The sequence below is a fragment of the Hylobates moloch genome, unplaced genomic scaffold, assembly GCF_009828535.3.
Source record: "Hylobates moloch isolate HMO894 unplaced genomic scaffold, HMol_V3 SCAFFOLD_14, whole genome shotgun sequence".
Classification (NCBI taxonomy): Eukaryota; Metazoa; Chordata; class Mammalia; order Primates; family Hylobatidae; genus Hylobates; species Hylobates moloch.
Window position 1 is genome coordinate 63,576,934 of NW_026652289.1, and position 20,560 is coordinate 63,597,493.

General features: G+C 48.2%; 2 protein-coding genes across 6 annotated transcripts in view; both read left to right on the forward strand.

Moving 5' to 3' along the window:
• PARP16 (poly(ADP-ribose) polymerase family member 16) overlaps positions 1-16,365 on the forward strand; it is a 39,793-nt gene extending 23,428 nt beyond the window's left edge. For 3 of the 5 annotated variants that reach the window (XM_032175084.2, XM_032175089.2, XM_058427638.1), the window contains 2 exons: positions 1,808-1,949; positions 3,291-5,085. In XM_032175084.2, coding sequence (XP_032030975.1) covers positions 1,808-1,949; positions 3,291-3,429 — 281 coding nt within the window. In that variant the 3' untranslated portion in view covers positions 3,430-5,085. Of the gene's footprint in view, positions 1-1,807; positions 1,950-3,290; positions 5,086-5,129; positions 5,207-14,712 lie in introns of those variants that run through there. The other 2 variants (XM_032175087.2, XM_032175086.2) reach the window with 2 other exon arrangements.
• CILP (cartilage intermediate layer protein) overlaps positions 1-20,560 on the forward strand; it is a 195,402-nt gene that overhangs the window by 126,972 nt on the left and 47,870 nt on the right. The gene's annotated exons all lie outside the window — the stretch shown is intronic.

Here is a 20,560-nt window from a genome sequence, read left to right on the forward strand (position 1 = left end):
GAAGTAGTAATCATGGTGGGTCCAAGCAGCCAGGGAAAGCTTTGCGGGAGGAGGAGAGATTTGATTTTTTTTAAAAAGTGAGTGATAAAGCCGGTGCGTGGGCTCCTTGAAGGTAGGAATGAGGTCTCATTCATTCTTGGGCACCTGGTATCAGCAGAAAGCCTTGGTATGCACTTGATATTCAATAAATATTTGCTAAATGAAGCAAAGGATGCTGGGTCCAGACCCTCCGATCTACACCGGCGTGTGCCAGATCCCTCCGGGATGTGAAGGGGCAGCCAAGGCGCTGGAGAGTCCTGGGCTCTCCAGAGAGTGATGACTAACCGGCTACCTCATCCCACTCCCTACTGTGTCCCTGAGACTGTTTGCCTTGTCTCCCCCCACCACTGTGTGGCTCTCCAACAAAGGCAGAAGAGTCACAGAACTGTCATTCCAGTCTCCAGAGCTGGCTTGTTGGGGCCAGGTGCGATGTGGCTCACGCCTGTAATCCCAGCACTTTGGGAGGCCAAGTCGGGTGGATCACCTGAGGTCAGAAGTTTGTGACCAACCTGGCCAACGTGGTGAAACCTCATCTCTACTAAAATAAAAAAATGAGCCAGGTGTGGTGGCGTTTGCCTGTGGTCCCAACTACTTGGGAGACTGAGGCATGAGAATCGCTTTATCCCAGGAGGCAGAGGTTGCAGTAATCCAAGATCATGCCACTGCACTCTAGCCTGGGCAACAGAGCGAGACTCCATCCAAAAAAAAAAGAAAAAAGATCTGGCTTGTTGATTCCAAGAGAATTCAGAAAACTGACTGTTCTGGCCTCTAATGTAAAACAACTGGAATTCTGAGATGCAGGCCCAGGTCTGACACCACCCTCCCAAACCAGACAGCATGGATATTTGCATTTATAATTCTTAGGAAGTTTGCAAACCGTGACATTAAACATCAAAACAAAACCTTCCAACCTCTGCTGTCACGCAGCTTTGGTCTTCCTAGTTTTTTGTAGAACTTTTTTGTGTTATTAAAAGAAAAGGGTTTTTTGTTTGTTTGTTTTAAAACAAGTCTTGGTACGAAAGGTGGAAGATAAATGTTCTAAGAACCTCAAATCCAGAATGGTTCATTTAAAATGCCTCTTAAGGCCGGGTGTGGTGGCTCATGCCTGTAATCCCAGCACTTTGGGAGGCTGAGGCAGGCCAATCAGCTGAGGTGTCTGGAGTTTGAGACCAGCCTGGCCAACATGGTGAAACCCCGTTTCTACTAAAAATATAAAAATTAGCTGGGAGTGGTGGCAGGCGCCTGTAATCCCAGCTACTTGGGAGGCTGAAGCACAAGAATTGCTTGAACCCGGGAGGCAGAGGTTGTAGTAAGCCAAGACCACGCGCTGTTGCACTCCAGCCTGGATGACAAAAGCAAGACTCCATCTCAAAAAAAAAAAAAAAAAAAAATATATATATATATATAAATATATAGTGCCTGTTAAGAGGCCTGTTCAGATCAAGTCCTGTTCCTAGCTCCCAGTCCCAGCGTATTTCTTTGCTATGGCCATCAATTTGCTTCTTCCTTCTGTTCTCCCCACTTAGTTGAGTTTTGTTTTTTCTTCCTTGTATCCCTTATATTTTCCTAGTCTTTTTTTCCTCCTCCCATTTGCCTGCCAGATTCTCCGTTTTTTTCAGTGCTGCTTCATGCACACACAGGTCTGTTCCTCAGCCTGCCAGGCCTTCTTCTCCCTCAGCACCAGGAGGCTTGACTTATTTCTATTTATAATGTGCTTCCTTAGTTCTATTTCCCCCCAGTGAAGGTGTGTTTTACTCTCCATATTCAGATTCCAAGGAGATAGATCGCAGACGAGCAAGAATCAAACATAGTGAAGGGGGAGACATCCCTCCCAAGTACTTCGTGGTCACCAATAACCAGCTCCTGCGAGTGAAGTACCTCCTGGTGTATTCACAGAAGCCACCCAAGAGGTAAGGTCCAGGAGAACAACTAATGGCTGTATTCAGAGTGCTGGCTTTCTTAGTTGTTGTAGGTATCAGCCTCCCCTCCCCCAGCCTTAGACCTCCGCCAGGTGTCAAGTATGTAAAGCGCCATGCTGGACACGGTGAGAAGTGAGAGATAGGATCTGGAGAAGATGTGGTCCTGACCCTAAGAGGACTGTATTCCAGTGAGAAGAGAGAAAGATTGGTAAACACAAATAGCATGAGGGACTGACTGAGTCCAAATTGGCTGCCCCAAACAGTGTGGCCCCTTAGCCACTAGGCCCATGATTGCAGTCTGAGACCCACCGATGAGGTTAAGCTGAGAGGCAGGGCAGTGACTGGACACCGGGTGTGATTGTGCACAGGCTGGCTCAGTAGCTTCCCACAGTGGCTGCTGAACCACTGACTGCCCCTCTCTGGACCTGAGATGCTTCATCTTTATCTCTAAAATGAGGGCATTGAACTCAATAGCAGATGTGGGGCTTCAGACCTTATCAGCTTTGGTGGATGCCTAGTTCCATCTCTGCAGTGTAGGAGTATGTGTGGGGCTCACCAGGGTTGGGGGCCACTCTTGAGATTTTGTTGCATTGCTGGAATCCATGATGGTGCTTCTTGCAGGGGCCAGCAGCAGGTGAGTAGATATGACAGGAAAAGGGGTCACTTTAAATAATCCCCACTCCTGCTTGTACACACCAGTGGTTTCCATGCTTCCAGACTTCATAAACCAGTAAAGTCTCCTCCTGACCCCTGTCCAAATTTGGGAAATCTATATAGAGTGCCTGGGTCCAGGTGACATTATGCTTTGGTTTAAAATCATCTAACTTTTTATCCTTGAAAATTCCATTCCTTTCCCACTTCTCCCTGGAGCATCTCTTTAGTGCACACTTAGGTGGTTTAGATCATCTCCTAGTGGGCCAAAGAGGTTTTCCCCAGCTTGGATTTATATCTGCATGTGTCTAAAAGTGAAAAGACTTTAGCTAAATTACCTGCCACCTGCCACCATCTGGGAAGACACCCTGAGCTAGGTCATTGTTATAGATACCAAGATGGGTTGTAAATGGTAAAAGAGGAGCTACAAAAGGGAAGATCAGGATGAGCTCATTGCATAGCTGTCTTTGCGAATTTTGAAAATATCCTGTTGAAAGGCGTGTCAATGCCCGGGCAAACAGCCGCAGGTTTCTTGAGCAAGGAAGCACGAAGCTTCATTTCATGGCTCAGGCAAAGGATGAAATTCATCATTTTGTCTTCTTAGAGCCAGACTTGTTGTACACACTTAAAAAAAAAATGTTTTTCTCTTTTTGCCAACACCACTCTTTTTTCCCTCTTAAGCAGGGCTTCGAGCCAGCTCTCCTGGTTTTCCAGCCATTGGTTTATCATCATGATATCCCTGTATCTGCTGCTGCTGCTCATAGTGAGTGTCATCAACTCCTCTGCTTTCCAACACTTTTGGAATCGTGCGAAAAGATAATCTTTCTGGGCCTGGTGTGGGGGCTACCTCAACTGTGTGCCTTATGGTCACTTGTTCTGTACCTCCTATGCCTCATGTCCAGCCGGACTGAGCCTAGGGGCCAGTTGGGGGACCACAGGACAATTTTCGTATGCCCTAAATGTATTGATTGCCTTTGATGATGTTCCCAGCCACACTCCAGTCAACGGGGACTACTAGTCCCTCACTCTTAGGTTTTAGGGGAGCCCTTCCATCTGCTCCTTCTTAAACTGTCCTAGGGAGTTGGCTTTTCAGCCAGGGCCAAAGGAAAAAGCCCTGCTACATTTAAAAACAAAGTGTCCAAGCTGTCAGTGGTGTGTTTACAATCTCTCCTGGCGGAGGTTGGCCTTTTCTCTAATGCTTTCTGGAAGGCGGAAAATGTGGGAACTATAAATCACTAGGCAGTTGCCTTGTTTTGACTTGAGGCACCCAAGAGGAACAGTCATGTTTCTCATAAAAATCAGTGGGATCATTTTTGAATTCCATCAGCCTTTGTATGTGAGTGCAAAACATTTTAACAGTTTTCTCAAATCAACAAACAGCCTTCTCCTACAGCTGTACCTGCCCCCCTCCCCAAAAAACCATGGATGAGAAAGAAAGGAGTCAGGGGCCTGATAAAAAATACAGACTTAATGAGCAACTCAAGTCATCTTTTTCTAAAAATTACCAACTGCTGATTACAGCTGAAATGGAACCAAATGTTTGTTTTCTAATTTTTTTTTTAATAGCTGTTTAACAAATTAGTCTTTGTGAGCTGAGTAAAAGGGGAGATTTCTTTTTTTTGGAGACAGAGTCTTGCCCTGTCGCCCAGGCTGAAGTGCAGTGGCGCGATCTCGGCTCACTGCAAGCTCTGCCTCCCGGGTTCACGCCATTCTCCTGCCTCAGCCTCTCCCAGTAGCTGGGACTACAGGCGCCCGCCACCACGCCCGACTAATTTTTTTGTATTTTTAGTAGAGACAGGGTTTCACCGTGGTCTCGATCTCCTGACCTCGTGATCCGCCTGCCTCGGCCTCCCAAAGTGCTGGGATTACAAGCGTGAGCCACCGCGCCCGGCCTAAAAGGGGAAATTTCTAAACCTAGTGCACTGTTTGGCCAGTGTCCACAGCCTCTTTCCTGGCTGTGTTTTAGAGAAAGGGATTTGAGCTATAGGCTCGCCTCCTGTTCTCATTCTCACAAAGCTGCCTTGACTGTGGCCTGCAACCATGAGTGCCATGCTTTCAGGCCTTCTGTGGCCTACTGGCCTTCAAGACAGAGGCCTGCCCCAGGGTGCCACAGATCCATGTGGATGGAGCCTCCTTCAGAGGGGGCACAGGTCTTTGGGACTCAGCCTGGGCTTTAATGTGTAGGAAAAGCCTTCTGGCCACCCAGAGAGCCGGAGCCGTCCTTGCTGTATTCTCTGCTCCCTTCTTCCTGCTGGGTTGTAGCCATAATAGAGCCCTGTACGATTTGGGAGCAAGATTTCTGTAAAGAAGAGGAAAAATCATTTTTCTATAATTTGTAAAGTTGTGAAAGAGCCACTACCACAGTTTTTACATTGATTATTGGAACATTTCAGAATAAATAAAGATATTTTCTTAATGATTTAAGTTGCCTTTGTGAGTGCTTTCAGCCTCAGTGTGAGTCTGCCCTATATGCCTTGTTGTTAAAAACCTTATCTTCCATCTTTCCTTGTTCAAAACTAGCTGTTTGCTGGAGAGCCTATATCACCAGGATATGATATCTAGGAGGTGTTGGACTTCTAGTTAATGACTTAACAAACGTGAGTACCTACTGTATGCCAGGCACTAGGAATATGAGCAGGATCAAAGTCAGAAAGCCCCTGCTTTCACAGAGCTGACAGCCTGGCAAGGTGGGCAGATGGACAAACATTTCAAGAGTGAGGTTGGGAGTTTATGGTATTATAAAGTTTAGGGAAATACTTGGCAAGGAGTCCTAACATAGTCTAGGGTCAGAAAATAGGTGACACATGTAACATTGCAAGGCACCTTACTGTACTGATTAATTTTCTCAACAGGCCTTATCCACTTTTTTTTGAGACGGAGTCTTGCTCTGTCACCCAGGCTGGAGTGCAGTGGCACAATCTCGGCTCACTGCAACCTCTGCCTCCCGGGTTGAAGCAGTTTTCCTGCCTTAGCCTTCCTGTAGCTGGGATTACAGGCACACGCCACCATGCCTGGCTCATTTTTGTATTTTTATTTTTATTTTCTTCTTTCTTTCTTTCTTTTTTGAGATGGAGTCTCGCTCTGTCGCCCAGGCTAGAGTACAGTGGTGTGCAATCTCAGCTCACTGCAATGTCTGGCTCACTGCAACCTCTGCCTCCCGGGTACAAGCAATTCTCCTGTGTTAGCCTCCTGAGTAGCTGGGATTACAGGCGCATGCCACCACACCTGGCTAATTTTTGTGTTTTTAGTAGAGATGGGGTTTTACCATGTTGGCCAGGCTGGTCATGAACTCCTGACCTCAAGTGATCTGCCCACCTTGGCCTTCCAAAGTACTGGGATTACAGGTGTAAGCCACCACGCCCGGCCACTTTTGTATTTTTAGTAGAGACAGGGTTTTGCCATGTTGGCCAGGCTGGTCTCGAAATTCTGACCTCAAGTGATCCACCCTCCTCAGCTTCCCAATTACAGGCGTGAGCCCCTATGTCCAGCCAGTGCCAGAGAGTTTAATAGCTTGCCCAAGGTTTTATTGCTAGGATGTGGCAGGGCTGGGAGTTGAACCTGGCAGACTGATTTCAGCATCAATCACATAACCAATCTCCTTCCCCCAGAGGAATTGGTTCTAGGCTAAAAGGTGGAGGAAAAGTGTTTCAGGCAGTAGGAACAGCACATGCAGAGACCTGAAGTTCTTGGAGAAGTTAAAAGCAGGCAGACTGTAAAAGAGGCAGTGATGAGAAATCAGGCTGGAGAGGTAGACAGGGACCAGATCTTGAAAGACTTTAAAAGCTGTGGGTGGCCGGGCGCGGTGGCTCATGCCTGTAATCTCAGCACTTTTGGAAGGCCGAGACGGGCGGATCACGAGGTCAGGAGATCGAGACCGTCCTGGCTAACACGGTGAAACCCTGTCTCTACTAAAAATACAAAAAATTAGCCGGGCGTGGTTGCAGGCGCCTGTAGTCCCAGCTACTCGGGAGGCTGAGACAGGAGAATGGCGTGAACCCGGGAGGCGGAGCTTGCAGTGAGCCGAGATTGTGCTACTGCACTCCAGCCTGGGCGACGGAGTGAGACTCCATCTCAAAAAAAAAAATAAAAGCTGTGGGCAGAGGAAAGCCATTAGAAGGTTCTAAGCAAGAAAATGATGAGATACGGTTTTTAGAAAAATCACTCTAGCTGGTGGTTGGTGAACGGATCTAGGATTACTTTGAGGATTAAAAGGATTGATGCTTATGTAGTGCCCAGGGCAGAGTAAATCACTGATATGTATCAGTTGCTGCTATTATTATCACTTGTTTTTAAGGGCCCAACAGAGCAGAGAGCCTGCAAAGGAGACAGTAGTAGTGACCAGAGAAATAGGAGGTGACTGAGATAGCAAAGTGTCATGGAAGCCAAAGAGGAGGGCTAGATGAGCAGTGTCAAATGGTGCTGAGAAACCAGGGTTATACCTGAGAAGTGTCTGTTGGATTTACTGGATTGGAGATATTGGCAAACTCAGCAGGAACAGTTTCAGTGGAGTTCAGTATAGCGGATGTGGATGAAGTCAGACTGCATAAATGGGAAGTTTTTGCAGTTTCCAGGAATTCTCTGTTCCCCGAGACCTGGCCATATGTCTCAAGTGAAGAACCCCTGCTTTGGCTTGACTCTGCTGTCATGTTAGCTCACTGCTACAGAGGAGGGCTGAGGAGTGGGCCTCTCATTCTGGCAACATTTGTTTCAAACCTAGCCGTGTCTTTTTTTTTTTTTTTTTCCTGAGTTTTCTGCTCCACCTCATACATCCCACCTCCAACCCCCCTCCCCGCAAAAAGAAGAAATGGTAACGCAATACCTGATATGACTGTGGGCACAGAGGATACATAAAGAATGGTCTTGCCCTCCAGGAGCTCCAGGGTTAATGGAGGGACATGAGATAGCAGGTACGTTTTGATATGGGGGAAGGAAAACTCTGGAGTCTAGAGGGTTCGAGTGGGCAGGAGGGAAGACTAGGGCAGAGCCACATTATGACTTCCATGGGCCCTGGGCACTTTTGCCTTTCTGGGCCCCCTTTCTTCCATAAAAGAGTATTTAAAATTATATTTTATTACTACATTGATATAAAGATGAATATATTTATGTACTAAACCATTTTCTTCCACTTAAAAGTTTTTTTCTTCTAATTTTAAAAGAAAACATTTTTGCAATGTGGGCCTTAGGCACGGTGCCTACCATGTCTAATGGATGAGTTAGCGCAGGACTAGTGTACTAGGGGATAGTGTGAGACCTCTGGGTACCTGGGAATGGAGAGGCAGGAAGGAGACAAGCCCTACACGAGACTGAACATTCTGTTTAGCACAGACCCAAAATCTCAGGGAGATCCCATAGGCCAAGCAGCTCTGGGAAAAGTGAAAGTGGTTTAGTTGGAGCCACCTCGTAGGGGCCCCCAGCTGCCTAAGTTCTTGTGAAAAGCAACCCCATCTGTCCTCTGTCACTAATGCCATTGTAAGGGGGGACCTCTCACAGGTGAGGTCCTTGCTTCTGAAAATGTGCAGCATCCCATGAGCTGTCAGTTTCTACCAGAAAGGGAAAGAGTTTTACTCTATGGGAATAAGTGCACGTGTGTATGAGAGAGAGGTAGAGTAGGCGAAGTGGTTCTGTGTCATTTCTGTTTAATTCATTTCATTAAACACTGATCGCCTACAAAACCAGGAGAGGGGTGGAGAGTTTGTGATTTAAACAGCCCAATTCAGACATTTTTCTTGAGAACGTGGCCCCATCGTATCTGAGCCCATTCCTGCTAAGCCCAGGAGGCTTGTGTTGGCATGGAGTCAGCAGCATTCGTCCCGTTGCCATGGTGATTCTTAGGCCCTGGGGCTGGATTTAGCTCACAGAAAAACAGGACCACACCCCTCTCTAAGCCCTCTCCACAGCCGCCACTTGTCTCTCTCCCCACTTCCCTCCTCTCCACTGTGCCCCACCTCATGAGTTTTCCATCTCTTGGCCTTTGTTTGTGTTTGCCTTTGTCAGTCTCCTGCCTCTGGATGGGTTTCTGTTTGTTTCCAAACTGTCTGGGGTGTGCACCATGGAGACAGTGTCCTGGGCTGCCTCTAGCCCTGATCTGGTTAGAATAAGCCCCTCTCCTTTGCATGCATCTCCAACCTGACATTTGGAGCATCCAAAACAAATCATGACATTCCCAAGTAAAGATAGAAACCACCGTTTCCACCCACTCTGGCTGGTGCCCTTGTCCACGTGGAAAGGGTTTTTCAAAAATTTCCAGTGTTCTGCTGTAGTGTCCATATACTGCAGCCCTGAAAAGGGGAAGCAGCATTTATTGAATACTTACTTTATATCAGCCACAGGGCTAGACTTTGCTTGTGTTAAAAATCTGGAAATTAGGCCAGGCGCGGTGGTTCACGGCTGTAATCCCAGCACTTTTGGAAGGCCGAGGCGGGCAGATCACCTGAGGTCAGGAGATCGAGACCATCCTGACCAACATGGTGAAACCCCGTCTCTACTAACAATACAAAAATTAGCCGGGTGTGGTGGTGTGCACCTGTAGTCCCAGCTACTCGGGAGGCTGAGGCAGGAGAATTGCTTGAACCTGGGAGGCAGAGGTTGCAGTGAGCCGAGATTGTGCCACTGCACTCCAGCCTGGTGACAGAGAGAGACCCCGTCTCAAAAAAAAAAAAAAAAAAAAAAAAATCTGGTTTCCTGCATTAAAATTCAACTGCAAGCTCCTTGAGGACAGGGACTAGGCAGTCTTTGTATACCCAAGTATCTAAGATATGGTGGGGTGCTGGAGAAGAGTTTATTGAGTGAGTGAATAAAGGGGTGCAAGGATACAAGAAACTTCCCTATCACAGTAGAGGGTAACGGTTGAATGTTAGCAGAAAGAGAATGAAATTAGACTTGAGAAAAAAAATGCATTGACAAGACATTGTGGATGAGTGGGGGTTTCAAAGAAGGTTGTGGACATTTGTTGCTTGAATTCAGGGAGTCCCATTTGCGATGTCACCAGAAATACCTTTTGAGGTTAGTGGGGTGGAAAGGACAGTGCCTTGCATTATTTTTTTTTTTTTTTTTTTGAGACGGAGTTTCGCTCTTGTCTCCCAGGCTGAGGTGCAGTGGTGCAATCTCGGCTCACCGCTACTACATCCATCTCCCAGGTTCAAGTGATTCTCCTGCCTCAGCCTCCCAAGTAGCTGGGATTACGGGTATGTGCCACCATGTCCACCTAATATTTTTGTGTTAGTAGTAGAGACAGGGTTTCACCATGTTGGCCAGGCTGGTCTCAAACTCCTGACCTCAGGTGATCCACCCACCTTGACCTCCCAAAGTGCTGGGATTACAGGTGTGAGCCACCACGCCCAGCCGCCTTGCGTTTTATTTAAAGTGCAGATGATCCTGAGAGAGGCTAAACTGTTGACTTGAAGCTTATTCATACACATGTGCAAATGACTGATAACAAAGCCTCCCTAAGAGCAGGTTTTAGTAATGAGTTAGGAGAGGGTGGCGAAAGAGAAATCACTAGGGATTCAAGGGCAGGAGGAGCTTTGACCATGTCAAGGGGTGGGGCCGCTGGAATAAAACTTTGCTCTAACCCCATTTGGCCAAAGGAGGACCCCAGTGAAAACAGCGTGTGGTGCTGCCAGGTTTTCCAGCCATTGCTGGTGACATTGGTTAGTTTAGTCAAACTGCCCACTGGTGGGTCAGGAAGGCCAGTCTCAATTTATTGGAAGCATGGATCGCAGGCTGCTTTAAAGATGCAGTTTTATTCTTGAGCAAGTGCAGGCTATCCCAAATGAGCCCATAATATATTGCCTATCAGAGGTCTGTAGGGATTTAAAACTAGCACATCAATTATATTTTTAAAGGGCTAGAAAAGTATTTGTCCTCTTAGTTCTTTGGCCGTCGATTTCCTTTGGATAAGGCCATCTGTTGTTCTTGTCACCCAGGGTTCCTTCACCTTCCTGGTACCATACCTCAGCTTCCTCTCTGGGGAACCAACTCCCTTTCCCACTCTTTGGTCTTGGAAAGCTGACTGACTGCCCCCTCCACTCACACACTCTGCAAGTGGAGCACTGACTCAGGCCCAAGCCAATTAGTGAGTTGCCTTCTCCCGGCCTCAGTGATTGATTCAAACCTAGGCATGTGGCCGGGCACGGTGGCTCACGCCTGTAATCCCAGCACTTTGGGAGGCTGAGGTGGGTGGATCACGAGGTCAGGAGATCGAGACCTTCCTGGCTAACACGGTGAAACCCCGTCTCTACTAAAAATACAAAAAATTAGCCGGGCGTGGTGGCTCAAGCCTGTAATCCCAGCACTTTGGGAGGCCGAGGCGGGCGGATCACGAGGTCAGGAGATCGAGACCATCCTGGCTAACACAGTGAAACCCCGTCTCTACTAAAAAATACAAAAAATTAGCCGGGCGTGGTGGCAGGCGCCTGTAGTCCCAGCCACTTGGGAGGCTGAGGCAGGAGAATGGCGTGAACCCGGGAGGCAGAGCTTGCAGTGAGCTGAGATGGCGCCACTGCACTGCAGCCTGGGTGACAGAGCGAGACTCCATCTCAAAAAAAAAAAAAAAAAAAAAAAAACCTAGGCATGTGACCCCCAACTAGTATCTCATTAAAATGAGCCACGAGTTTTGAGAAAATACTATCTCATTTTGATATAATAATAGTATCTCATATCTTTTGATGAGATAATAGTATCTCATCAAAATGAACCATAAGTTTTGCTGGGGATCCTGGGAAAGAGACTTGCATTTCCAGTGGTCCTGAATGTGAGAGGCTGCCATCTGGCTGCCATGCAAAGTCTCAGACTGAAGCCAACACAGTGGAAAGCAGAGCTGCTGTCCTGATGATGATGTTTGAGTACTGAATCCAGTTGTGCTTGAAGCGAGACTTTTCACTTAGGTGACCAATAAATACATTCCTTTTTATTTAACAGAGTAAGTTGGGTCTTACGGGGAATAAACGTGGGTAGATCTTAGCTGATATCCTTTGCCATCCTGGAGCATCATTATTTTTAATGTAAGTCCTTTGTTAACTATAGAAAGGTGTGAATTCCAAACTAGTGAGTCTGGATTGATGAAGTCTGACTGTCCTGACCCCTGGACTATCCCTACAAGGCACTCAAACCTGTGCAAAATAAGAGATGGGAGGCAGGGGCATGGTGACTCACTCCTGTAATCCCAGCACTTTGGGAGGCTGAAGCCTGCGGATCACTTGAGGTCAGGAGTTTGAGACCAGCTTGGCCAACATGGTGAAACCCCGTCTCTACTAAAAATACAAAAATTAACTGGGCATGGTGGTGTACGCCTGTAATCCCAGCTACTCGGGAGGCTGAGGCATGAGAATCGCTTGAACCTGGGAGGCAAAGGTTGCAGCGAGGCGGAGGTTGAGTGAGCCAAGATCTCACCACTGCACTCCAGCCTGGGCAGCAGAGTGAGATTCTGTCTCTAAATAAATAAATAAGAGTTGGGAAAAACACACACACACGTGCCACTGTGTTTTGGGGCCTTCTGTAGCCTCAGTCTTAAGGGGCCTCCTTCGGTCAGCTTGGACTGGCTTCTGGCCTCAGAAACCCCAGGGTCCATCAAAGTCCAGAAGCAGCAATGGGTAGGTCTGACCAGAGCTGTGGCTGTAAAGTACACCGGAGGAACCTGGCCCTCAGGAAGACCAGAGATGCAGTCTGCAGCAGTAGGAGAAGGGAGGAAGGAAAAGGACGCTACTGTGTATCAAGTGCCTCCTGCATGATGTGCATATTAGAAGAATTATCTTATTTAATCTTCACAATATCCCTGCAAGGCAGATACTATTCTGTTTATTTTACAGAAGAAACAGCTTTGGAGGTGACTTGTGCAAGGTGAAAAGGCCAGAAAGAGGCAGAACCAGGGCTGACTCTAGAGGAATAAGAAAGGCAGGCATGGCCAGGCGCAATGGGTCATGCCTGTAATCCCAGCACTTTGGGAGGCTGAGGTGGGCGGATCACTTGAGGTCAGGAGTTCGAGACCAGCCTGGCCAACATGGTGAAACCCTGTCTGTACTAAAAACACAAAAATCAGCTGGGCATAGTGGCGCGTGCCTATAATCCCAGCTACTGGGCAGGCTGAGACAGGAGAATCGCTTGAACCTGGGAGGCGGGGGTTGCAGTGAGCTGAGATCGCGCCGTTGCACTCCAGCCTGGGTAACACAGAGAGACTCTGTCTCAAAAAAAAAAAAAAAAAAAAAAAAGGCAAGCAGATGCAAGGCTGCAGCTAGAGGGGCTGTCTGAGCAAAGAAGACCTAGGCTGGTGGCATAGGAAGACAAGAGTGCCGACACCAGGCCCAGTGGATAGAAAACGAGTTCCCTTTCCAGGCTGGGGTTGTGAGCTCTGCTCTATTTTATGAGCAGAAGGCACCTGCAATGTCAGAAGTGGAAACCATGGGAAGTCCTCCGACACCCTCTCAATCAGAGCTCTGAGCTCATCTCCTGTAACCTTCCCAGCCCCATCATTGCAGACCCAGGAGGTGAGCCCAGAGGCACACATGGCACTGAATGTGGGGCAGGAAGGGGATGGCCCCTCCCTTCCACCCCCACTGCCTGCTCAAGCCATCAGCCTGCTCTGATTAAGTTGAAATTTTTGAGACCTTGCATCCAGGGGCTGCTGGCAGCCAAATCTCCCTGATTGCCCGAGATGTTCCTCACATCAGAGAATAAACAGTCACCCCTGTCTGGCCAGCTGGGCTGAGCAGCATTCCTGTCTCCAGGCCTGCCTGGCTGGGTGGGGCTGCAGCCCTTCGTCCACCTCCAGCAGAGGCCTGGAGGATCTGGTGAGTGGGTATGAGGGAGAAGGAAGGTAGCTGTCTGTCTCCAGGTTGAATGAGACATTTCTCCTGAGTCCCCATTTTGCCCCAGCACTGGGCACCTCAGCTTCAAGCCACTCCAGGCACAAGTCCTGTGTTTGTAATATGACTGTCACTTAAGAGGAGGCCCCCACTGGGCCACTGTCCCTGGGATGGGAGCCCCTTCACCCCCACCCAGGGGCTGCCTGGGGAATTAGATTCCTACACCATTCCAGCTAGATCTGAAGTCATCACACTCAAATGGCTCATTTTACAAAAGTGGACACAGTCCACAGAGTTGAGACAGAAGCAGGACCAGAACACCGGCCTTTAATTCCTACAGCCTTGAGATGCCGTGGTTAGGATGACGCTAGGGGCTCTAAGCAAGAGGAGCTGCCCATGTTTTTGCAGAGAAGCGGGAATGTTTTCGTCCCCAGGCCTGTTTTGAAGATCAGGCTGGTGGCCGAGCTGTTTCCTGAGGAAGCAAGGCTTCTGGAAAAGTGCTGTTCACTAGATGCTCCTAAATCATCTATTCGGCAGTAGAGCTGGGGCAGTGGAACCTGAGTGTGCTCTGCCACCGTCCAGAGTCCAGTGTCCAGCATCCAGCCTGGCCTTAGCCAGGCTTTGGGAGGCAACTGGGGACCAAGGGCAGAGTCCTTGGGAAGGCATAGCTCCCCCCAACGTATAACATCTGTTTCCCTGACCTAGGACTCTGGCCTGGGTCTGTGGGGGAGGAGGAAGAGCCGGCTTTTTCAGCCAGTCTGCAAAAGGAATTCCTCTAGGAACCCCCTCTGGCCGCAGACAGGTGGGGGAAGGAGGCAGACAGTGTGGGATCCAGGGGCAGTCCAGGAGTCTCTATGGACAAATGTCTCACTCCCAGTCTGTTTTGGGCCTACGGCTTTGCCTTTGTCTAGCTGAGCAGATCAGTGTGGGTTTGTGTGACTTCTGGGTTTGTGTGTGTAGGCAGCTGCATTGCTGGTTGCAGCTGGTTCCTTGGTAGAAAGTATGTACTTGTGTGTTTCCCTGTATGTAAGTATTCACATCTGTGTAAGCCCATGTATATGAGTATCTTTGAGGGAAAGTGTGGGCCTCTACTGCTTGCATAGTTGAATTAGTCTACCACCTGCCTACGTGTGTTTGTGGGGGTACTCGTGAGGTTATTTTGGTATAAATAATATGTCAGTGAGCCTCTGAAAGCACATATGCCTATTTGTGCAGAAGCATTCATTCACTCATTCTTGATTTATGATTTACTAATTTACTTAAACATTTTTAAAGTGCTTGTTCTATGATTGTCCCCATACTAGGCACTGGGAATTTGAAGAGGTGTCTGTGGCCAGAGTAAAGCCAGAGTGTGGCCATCTAAAGGGTGGGCCCAGGACAAGGGCCTCACGGAAAGGAACTGTGGAAAGTAGAGAGTTAAGAACAATCCGGCGGGGCGCAGTGGCTCACACCTGTAAGCCCAGCACTTTGGGCGGCTGAGGTGGGCAGATCACAAGGTCAGGAGATCGAGACCATCCTGGCTAACACGGTGAAACCCCATCTGTACTAAAAATACAAAAAATTAGCTGGGTGTGGTGGGGGGCGCCTGTAGTCCCAGCTACTCAGGAGGCTGAGGCAGGAGAATGGCGTGAACCCGGGAGGCGGAGGTTGTGGAGAGCCGAGAACGTGCCACTGCACTCCAGCCTAGGCAATAAAGCAAGACTCCGTCTCAAAAAAAAAAAATCCATTGGTCTAAGTGCCTGTGTGTGTTATCGCCTGTGTATAACACGTCTCTGTGTGTCTGTCTGTGTGAATGTTCATATATATTTTTCCTAGAGGGTAGAACTCACAGCTTTCCAGCCATCCATTCCCTTGCCTGGGTAGACAGGCTGGGGTGGTGAGAGGGCAGTGACCTAAGAGTCCAAGATACTAGTCCTATGCTCAGCTTAGACTCACCGTGATCTGGCCTCTCGTCTGTAGAATGAAAGGGTTAGATTACCTCATCATTAACTGTATAGGCCTTGTGTGGTTTACAGAAGAAGCGTGATTGATTCCTGGGTTGATTAATTACTTTTTAGAGGTCAAATTGGGAGATGCCTAATTTTAGAAGCTCTGGGTTCAGACAGAACTCCGTTTGAATCCCAGCTCTGCCATATGGATTTTGCGTCCTTTGGAGTTATTTAACCTCATCAGGATTGTTGTGAGGATTAATAAAATAATGTGTGTAAAGTGTTGAGCATGGGCCAGGCATGGTGGTTCATGCCTGTAATCCCAGCATTTTGGGAGGCCAAGTCAGGAGCATCACCTGAGGTCAGGAGTTCGAGACCAGCCTGGGCAACATAGCCAGACCCCTGTCTCTACAATAAATTTTTTTAAAATTAGCCCAGCTTGGTGGCCTGTGCTGGTAGTCCTGGCTACTCAGGAGGCTAAGGCTGGAAGACTGCTTGAGCCCAGGAGGTCAAGGCTGCAGTGAGCTATGATCACACCACTGCACTCCAGCCTGGGCAACAGAGCAAGACCCTGCCTTGGAAAAAAAAATTGTTGAGCATGATGCCAGGCACATAGTAGATGTTCAATAAATATTAGCTTCTGTTCTTATCTACAGACTTTCCAGCTTTCATATCTTACAAATGTTGGGTTCAGTAGACACGTTGACAAATTGAATTCATGTAAACCACATGTTTAGGGAATTCTGGCCCTATGGTGGTTGGGGGTGGGGACAGTGGGGGAGAAAATCTGGCCCTTTCTTTGGTACCTTCTAAGAAGTTGCCAACTGAGATCTGTGTGAGCCACTCCCTTCACCCCATTCTCTGATGTGGATCCTTGACATCTTCTCAGTCTTATGTACAGATAAGTACTATGAAACACAGGTTCAACACCCTCTTCTGACCTGATTCTGCTCCTGAGCCCCTACCCAGTGAGGCAGGATGTTGAGCTAAATAGGATCAGGCCACAGGGCAGAGCTGGGCCAGGTAAGTCTTCAAGCTCCCTGACATGTCTGTGCCTGCCTGACCAGCCCCAGTATGGGCACATCCAGACAGGCGGAGGGCGTCTGCCTCCCATGATTGATATTGCTGGGAGCGCATCTCTCTGCTCCTGGCTCAGGTGGCTGAGAATCATAGAGCACCTGAGAGGCCAAGAGACCTCCATGATCCCTGTGCCCTCAAGGCCTCTGGAATGGCTGAGTTCCAGCAGGTACAAGGAGAGCTGGGGGCGGTCCAGAGATAGTGCCTCTCAGCCAGGGTTGCTGGGGGTGACTATCTTGGGAATCCCCTAGAGCCTGTTAAAACTGGCAGCTCTTGTGCTCTCCCAAAATATCCCTGACCTGGAGGGACTGAGGGAGGGGTTTAGGATGCAGCCAGGGTTGCTGAGTTGGGAAATTCTCTGGAAGTGAGCTCAGGGTGGCCGAGGCCCTGAGGGAAGCAAGGAGAGGGTCTGCCTGGAGGTCATGCTGGCCACCCCAATGACCATCCCCAACATGGGTCACAGATAATTGGTTTGATGGTCTCTCAGCTCTAGGAATTACCCTGGAGATGGGAGTAACTTAAACTGCAAAAGACCCTCTGGGAGTCATTGTGACGGCCCCTCACCATATCTGGCTGCTCTGTTTGGGGCCAGAACTAGGAATTTTCCTCTTGAAAAAAATTGAAAGCAAGAGAGCAGGCAATGGGTTGTGGCCAAAGTAATGTGTTTAAGGAAATTTCTGCTTCATGCTGGCCAGGACAGGGAATGTCTGGTCAAATAGCTGCTGACAGCCAGGGTCCCTGTAAGTAAACAAGCCGCCTCTGATGGCCGCCCTGAGCTCATTTCCCTCAGCAGCGTGCAAGGGGATGATGTCACCATGAGTGGGGCCTCCTGGTCATGGAGTTTGTCAGCAAGCAGGATGGAAGCTCGGTGATTGCTAGCGGCCTGGGTGCTGCGGCCCAGTTATTGCAAACAGCTGCTTCCATACAAGCAGCTCTGACACCCTCCTACACATACTCCATGGGACTCTAGCCACATCCATGACCCCACAGGAGGGGTGTTCCTGGCGCGATCTGGGAATAACTGTCCCATATCCAACTTCTATCCAAAGCCCCTCCCTCAGCCAGAGAGCTGGGCTTCCCCTGGTCTATGAAGGGTACATAGGGTGGGTTCAGTTGTAAGGAGTGGCCCCTAGAGGTACAGGCTCATGTTCTGCTCCTGCAGAGAACAGATACTGGCGACGTGCCCTACCGCCTGTCTCCTGGGGCTAGGCAGCCAGGTCCAGAGGGGGACTTTCCATGAGCAGAGAGCCCAGGTCAGGGGAGGTTAGGAGGCGGGGTGGTGAGGAAGCCACAAAGCCCTCTCTATGCCTCCCCCACAGGCTCTTCCTGAGCCTTGCAGCCACGAGGTGAGGTTCATGGGATTTGAAAGCGCTGCAGCAGAATTACTGAGGAGCAGCTGCCAGTTTGGGACAGGCTCTATAGCCTCCCCACTCCCCCAGGCCATCCCCATGTCACCTCCTGGCCAGGGAATGGGGAGCAGTAAGACTCTAAATAGAGAGGTGGGCAAGAATCTTCTTAGGGGTAGGCCTGGGCCTTTTCCTTCTTGTATCCCCCCAACATCCTGACCTGGCTTTGCAATTGGCTTGTCACTCACACAGACCAACCCCACAGAGTAAGTGGCCCACTCAACAGCTGCCTGACCTACTCCAGGCTGACCAAATCCTCAGACCAACCAACTGGCTCACAGGAGACTCACTGCTTCTGTGATGTACAGCCTGATTGACCAATAGGCCATCCTGTTACTCTACTTATTCAACAAATAGTCATTGAATGCTTAGTTTGTGCCAGATCTTGTGCTGGGTGCAGGGGATACAGCCATAAACAAGACAGACAAGATCCTTGCTCTTAAGGCACTGGAAGTAAGCCATATGGCTTGGCCGTGTCCCCACCCAAATCTCATCTTGAATTGTAGTTCCCATAATTCCCATGTGTTGTGGGAGGGACCTGGTGGGAGATCATTGAGTCATGGGGGCGAGTCTTTCCCATGCTGTTCTCATGACAGTGAATAAGTCTCACGAGATCTGATGGTTTTATAAAGAGGAGTTCTCTTGCACACACTCTCTTGCCTGCTGCCATGTAAGATGTGACTTTGCTCTTCCTTTGTCTTCTGCCATGATTGTGAGGCCTCCAAGCCGTGCAGAACTGTGAGTCCATTAAACCTCTTTATAAATTTCCCAGTCTTGGGTATGTCTTTATTAGCAGCATGATAACAGACTAATATTGTAAGTAAACAATGATGGAGTGTGATCTGTATATTATATATTATGAAGGAAGTAAATGAGATTCTGTGGGAGATAGTATCCAGGAGGCCCTCCCCTGGATATAACAAAAGTCAGGGAAGACCTTCCTGACACATTATCTGAGACCTGGGGATTGAGAATGAGAAACAACCATGCAAAGAGCCTGTGGAAGAGCTTTCCAGATGGAGAAAGGCAATGCCAAGGGCTTGAGGTGGGGAAGAGCTTGGCATAGTCTTGGGATAGCCAGAAGACCCATGTTACTGGAACATGGTGAGGGGAAGGCAGTAAGACTCTAAGTAGAGAGGTGGGCAAGAAGCTTCTTGGGGGTTCTTGCTTAAGGGGAAGGCAGCATGTGGAAGGGCTGCAGAGGAGGGCAGGAGCCTACCAGACAGGAGACAGGGCCTTGGGAGTCACAGTAAGGACTTAGGGAGGAGTGAGGGGAAGGCCCTGAGGGTTTACACAAAAGTGTGACACACATTCAAGAATAAATATGTACTGGAATTTATATAATAGTTAAAAACCTTCCCACACACACAAAAAAATGAAACCCTCCAGCCCCAGATGCCTTCACTAGTGAACTCTACTAAACATTTAAGGAAGAAATAATACCCACTTGATATAAAATCTTCCAGAATATTGAAAAGGAGGGAATACTTCCCAACTTATTCTATGAGGCCAGCCTTACCCTGATACCAAAACCAGACAGAGATATTCCAAGAAGGCATGGCTGCTCACGCCTGTAATCCCAGCACTTTGAGAGGTCAAGAAGGGTGGATCACTTGAGCTCAGGATTTCGAGGCCAGCCTGGGCAACATGGTGAAACCTCGTCCCTACAAAAAAGACAAAAATTAGCCAGGTATGGTGGTGCATACCTGTAGTCCCAGCTACTTGGGAGGCTGAGGTGGGAGGACCACTTGAGCCTGGGGAGGTGGAGATTGCAGAGCTGAGATCACGCCACTGCACTCCAGCCTGGGCAACAGAGCCAGACCTACTCTCTAAAAACAACAACAACAAAATCATACTTAATGGTTAAAGATTGAATGCTTTCACTCTAAGATTGAGAATGAGGCAAAAAATATCTGTTCTTACCACTTCTATTCAATATTATACTGGGGGTTCTAGTCAATGCAATATAGGAAGAAAAATATAAACCATATAGTTTGGAAAGAAAAAAGTAAAAGTGTCTTTATTTATAAATGGCACGTATATGGAAAATCTTAAGTAATCTAGGAAACCTAAAATGAGTAAGTGAGGGGCCAGGCACAGTGGCTCATGCCTGTAATCCCAGCACTTTGGGAGGCTGAGGTGGGCGGATCACCTGAGGTCAGGAGTTCGAGACCAGCCTGGCCAACATGGTGAAACCCCGTCTCTACTAGAAATACAAAAATTAGCCGGGAGTGGTGGCAGGCACCTGTAATCCCAGCTACTCGGGAGGCTGAGGCAGGAGAATCGCTTGAACCCGGGAGGCAGAGGTTGCAGTGAGCCAAGATCATGCCACTGCACTCCAGCCTGGCCAACAGAGCAAGACTCCATCTCAAAAAAATAAATAAATAAATAAAATGAATAACTGAGGTTAGCAAAGTTGCAGGATATAAGATTAACATATGAAAAGTAATTGTGTTTCTCTATATAAGCAAAAAACACTTGGAAATTGACATTATAAAAACAATCTATAATACCATCAGAACTCCAAAATATTTAGGGATAAATCTGACAAAAGATGTGCAAGCAATTAAAGAAGATCGAAATAAGTGGTGAGAGATACTGTGTTCATGGATCAGAAGACCTGATGTTTTCAAGATTACAATTTTCTGAAATTGGCATATAGATTCAAAATAATTCCTATCAAAATTGCGGCAATCTTTTTTTTTTTTTTGTAGTAAACAACAAGCTGATTCTAAATGTAT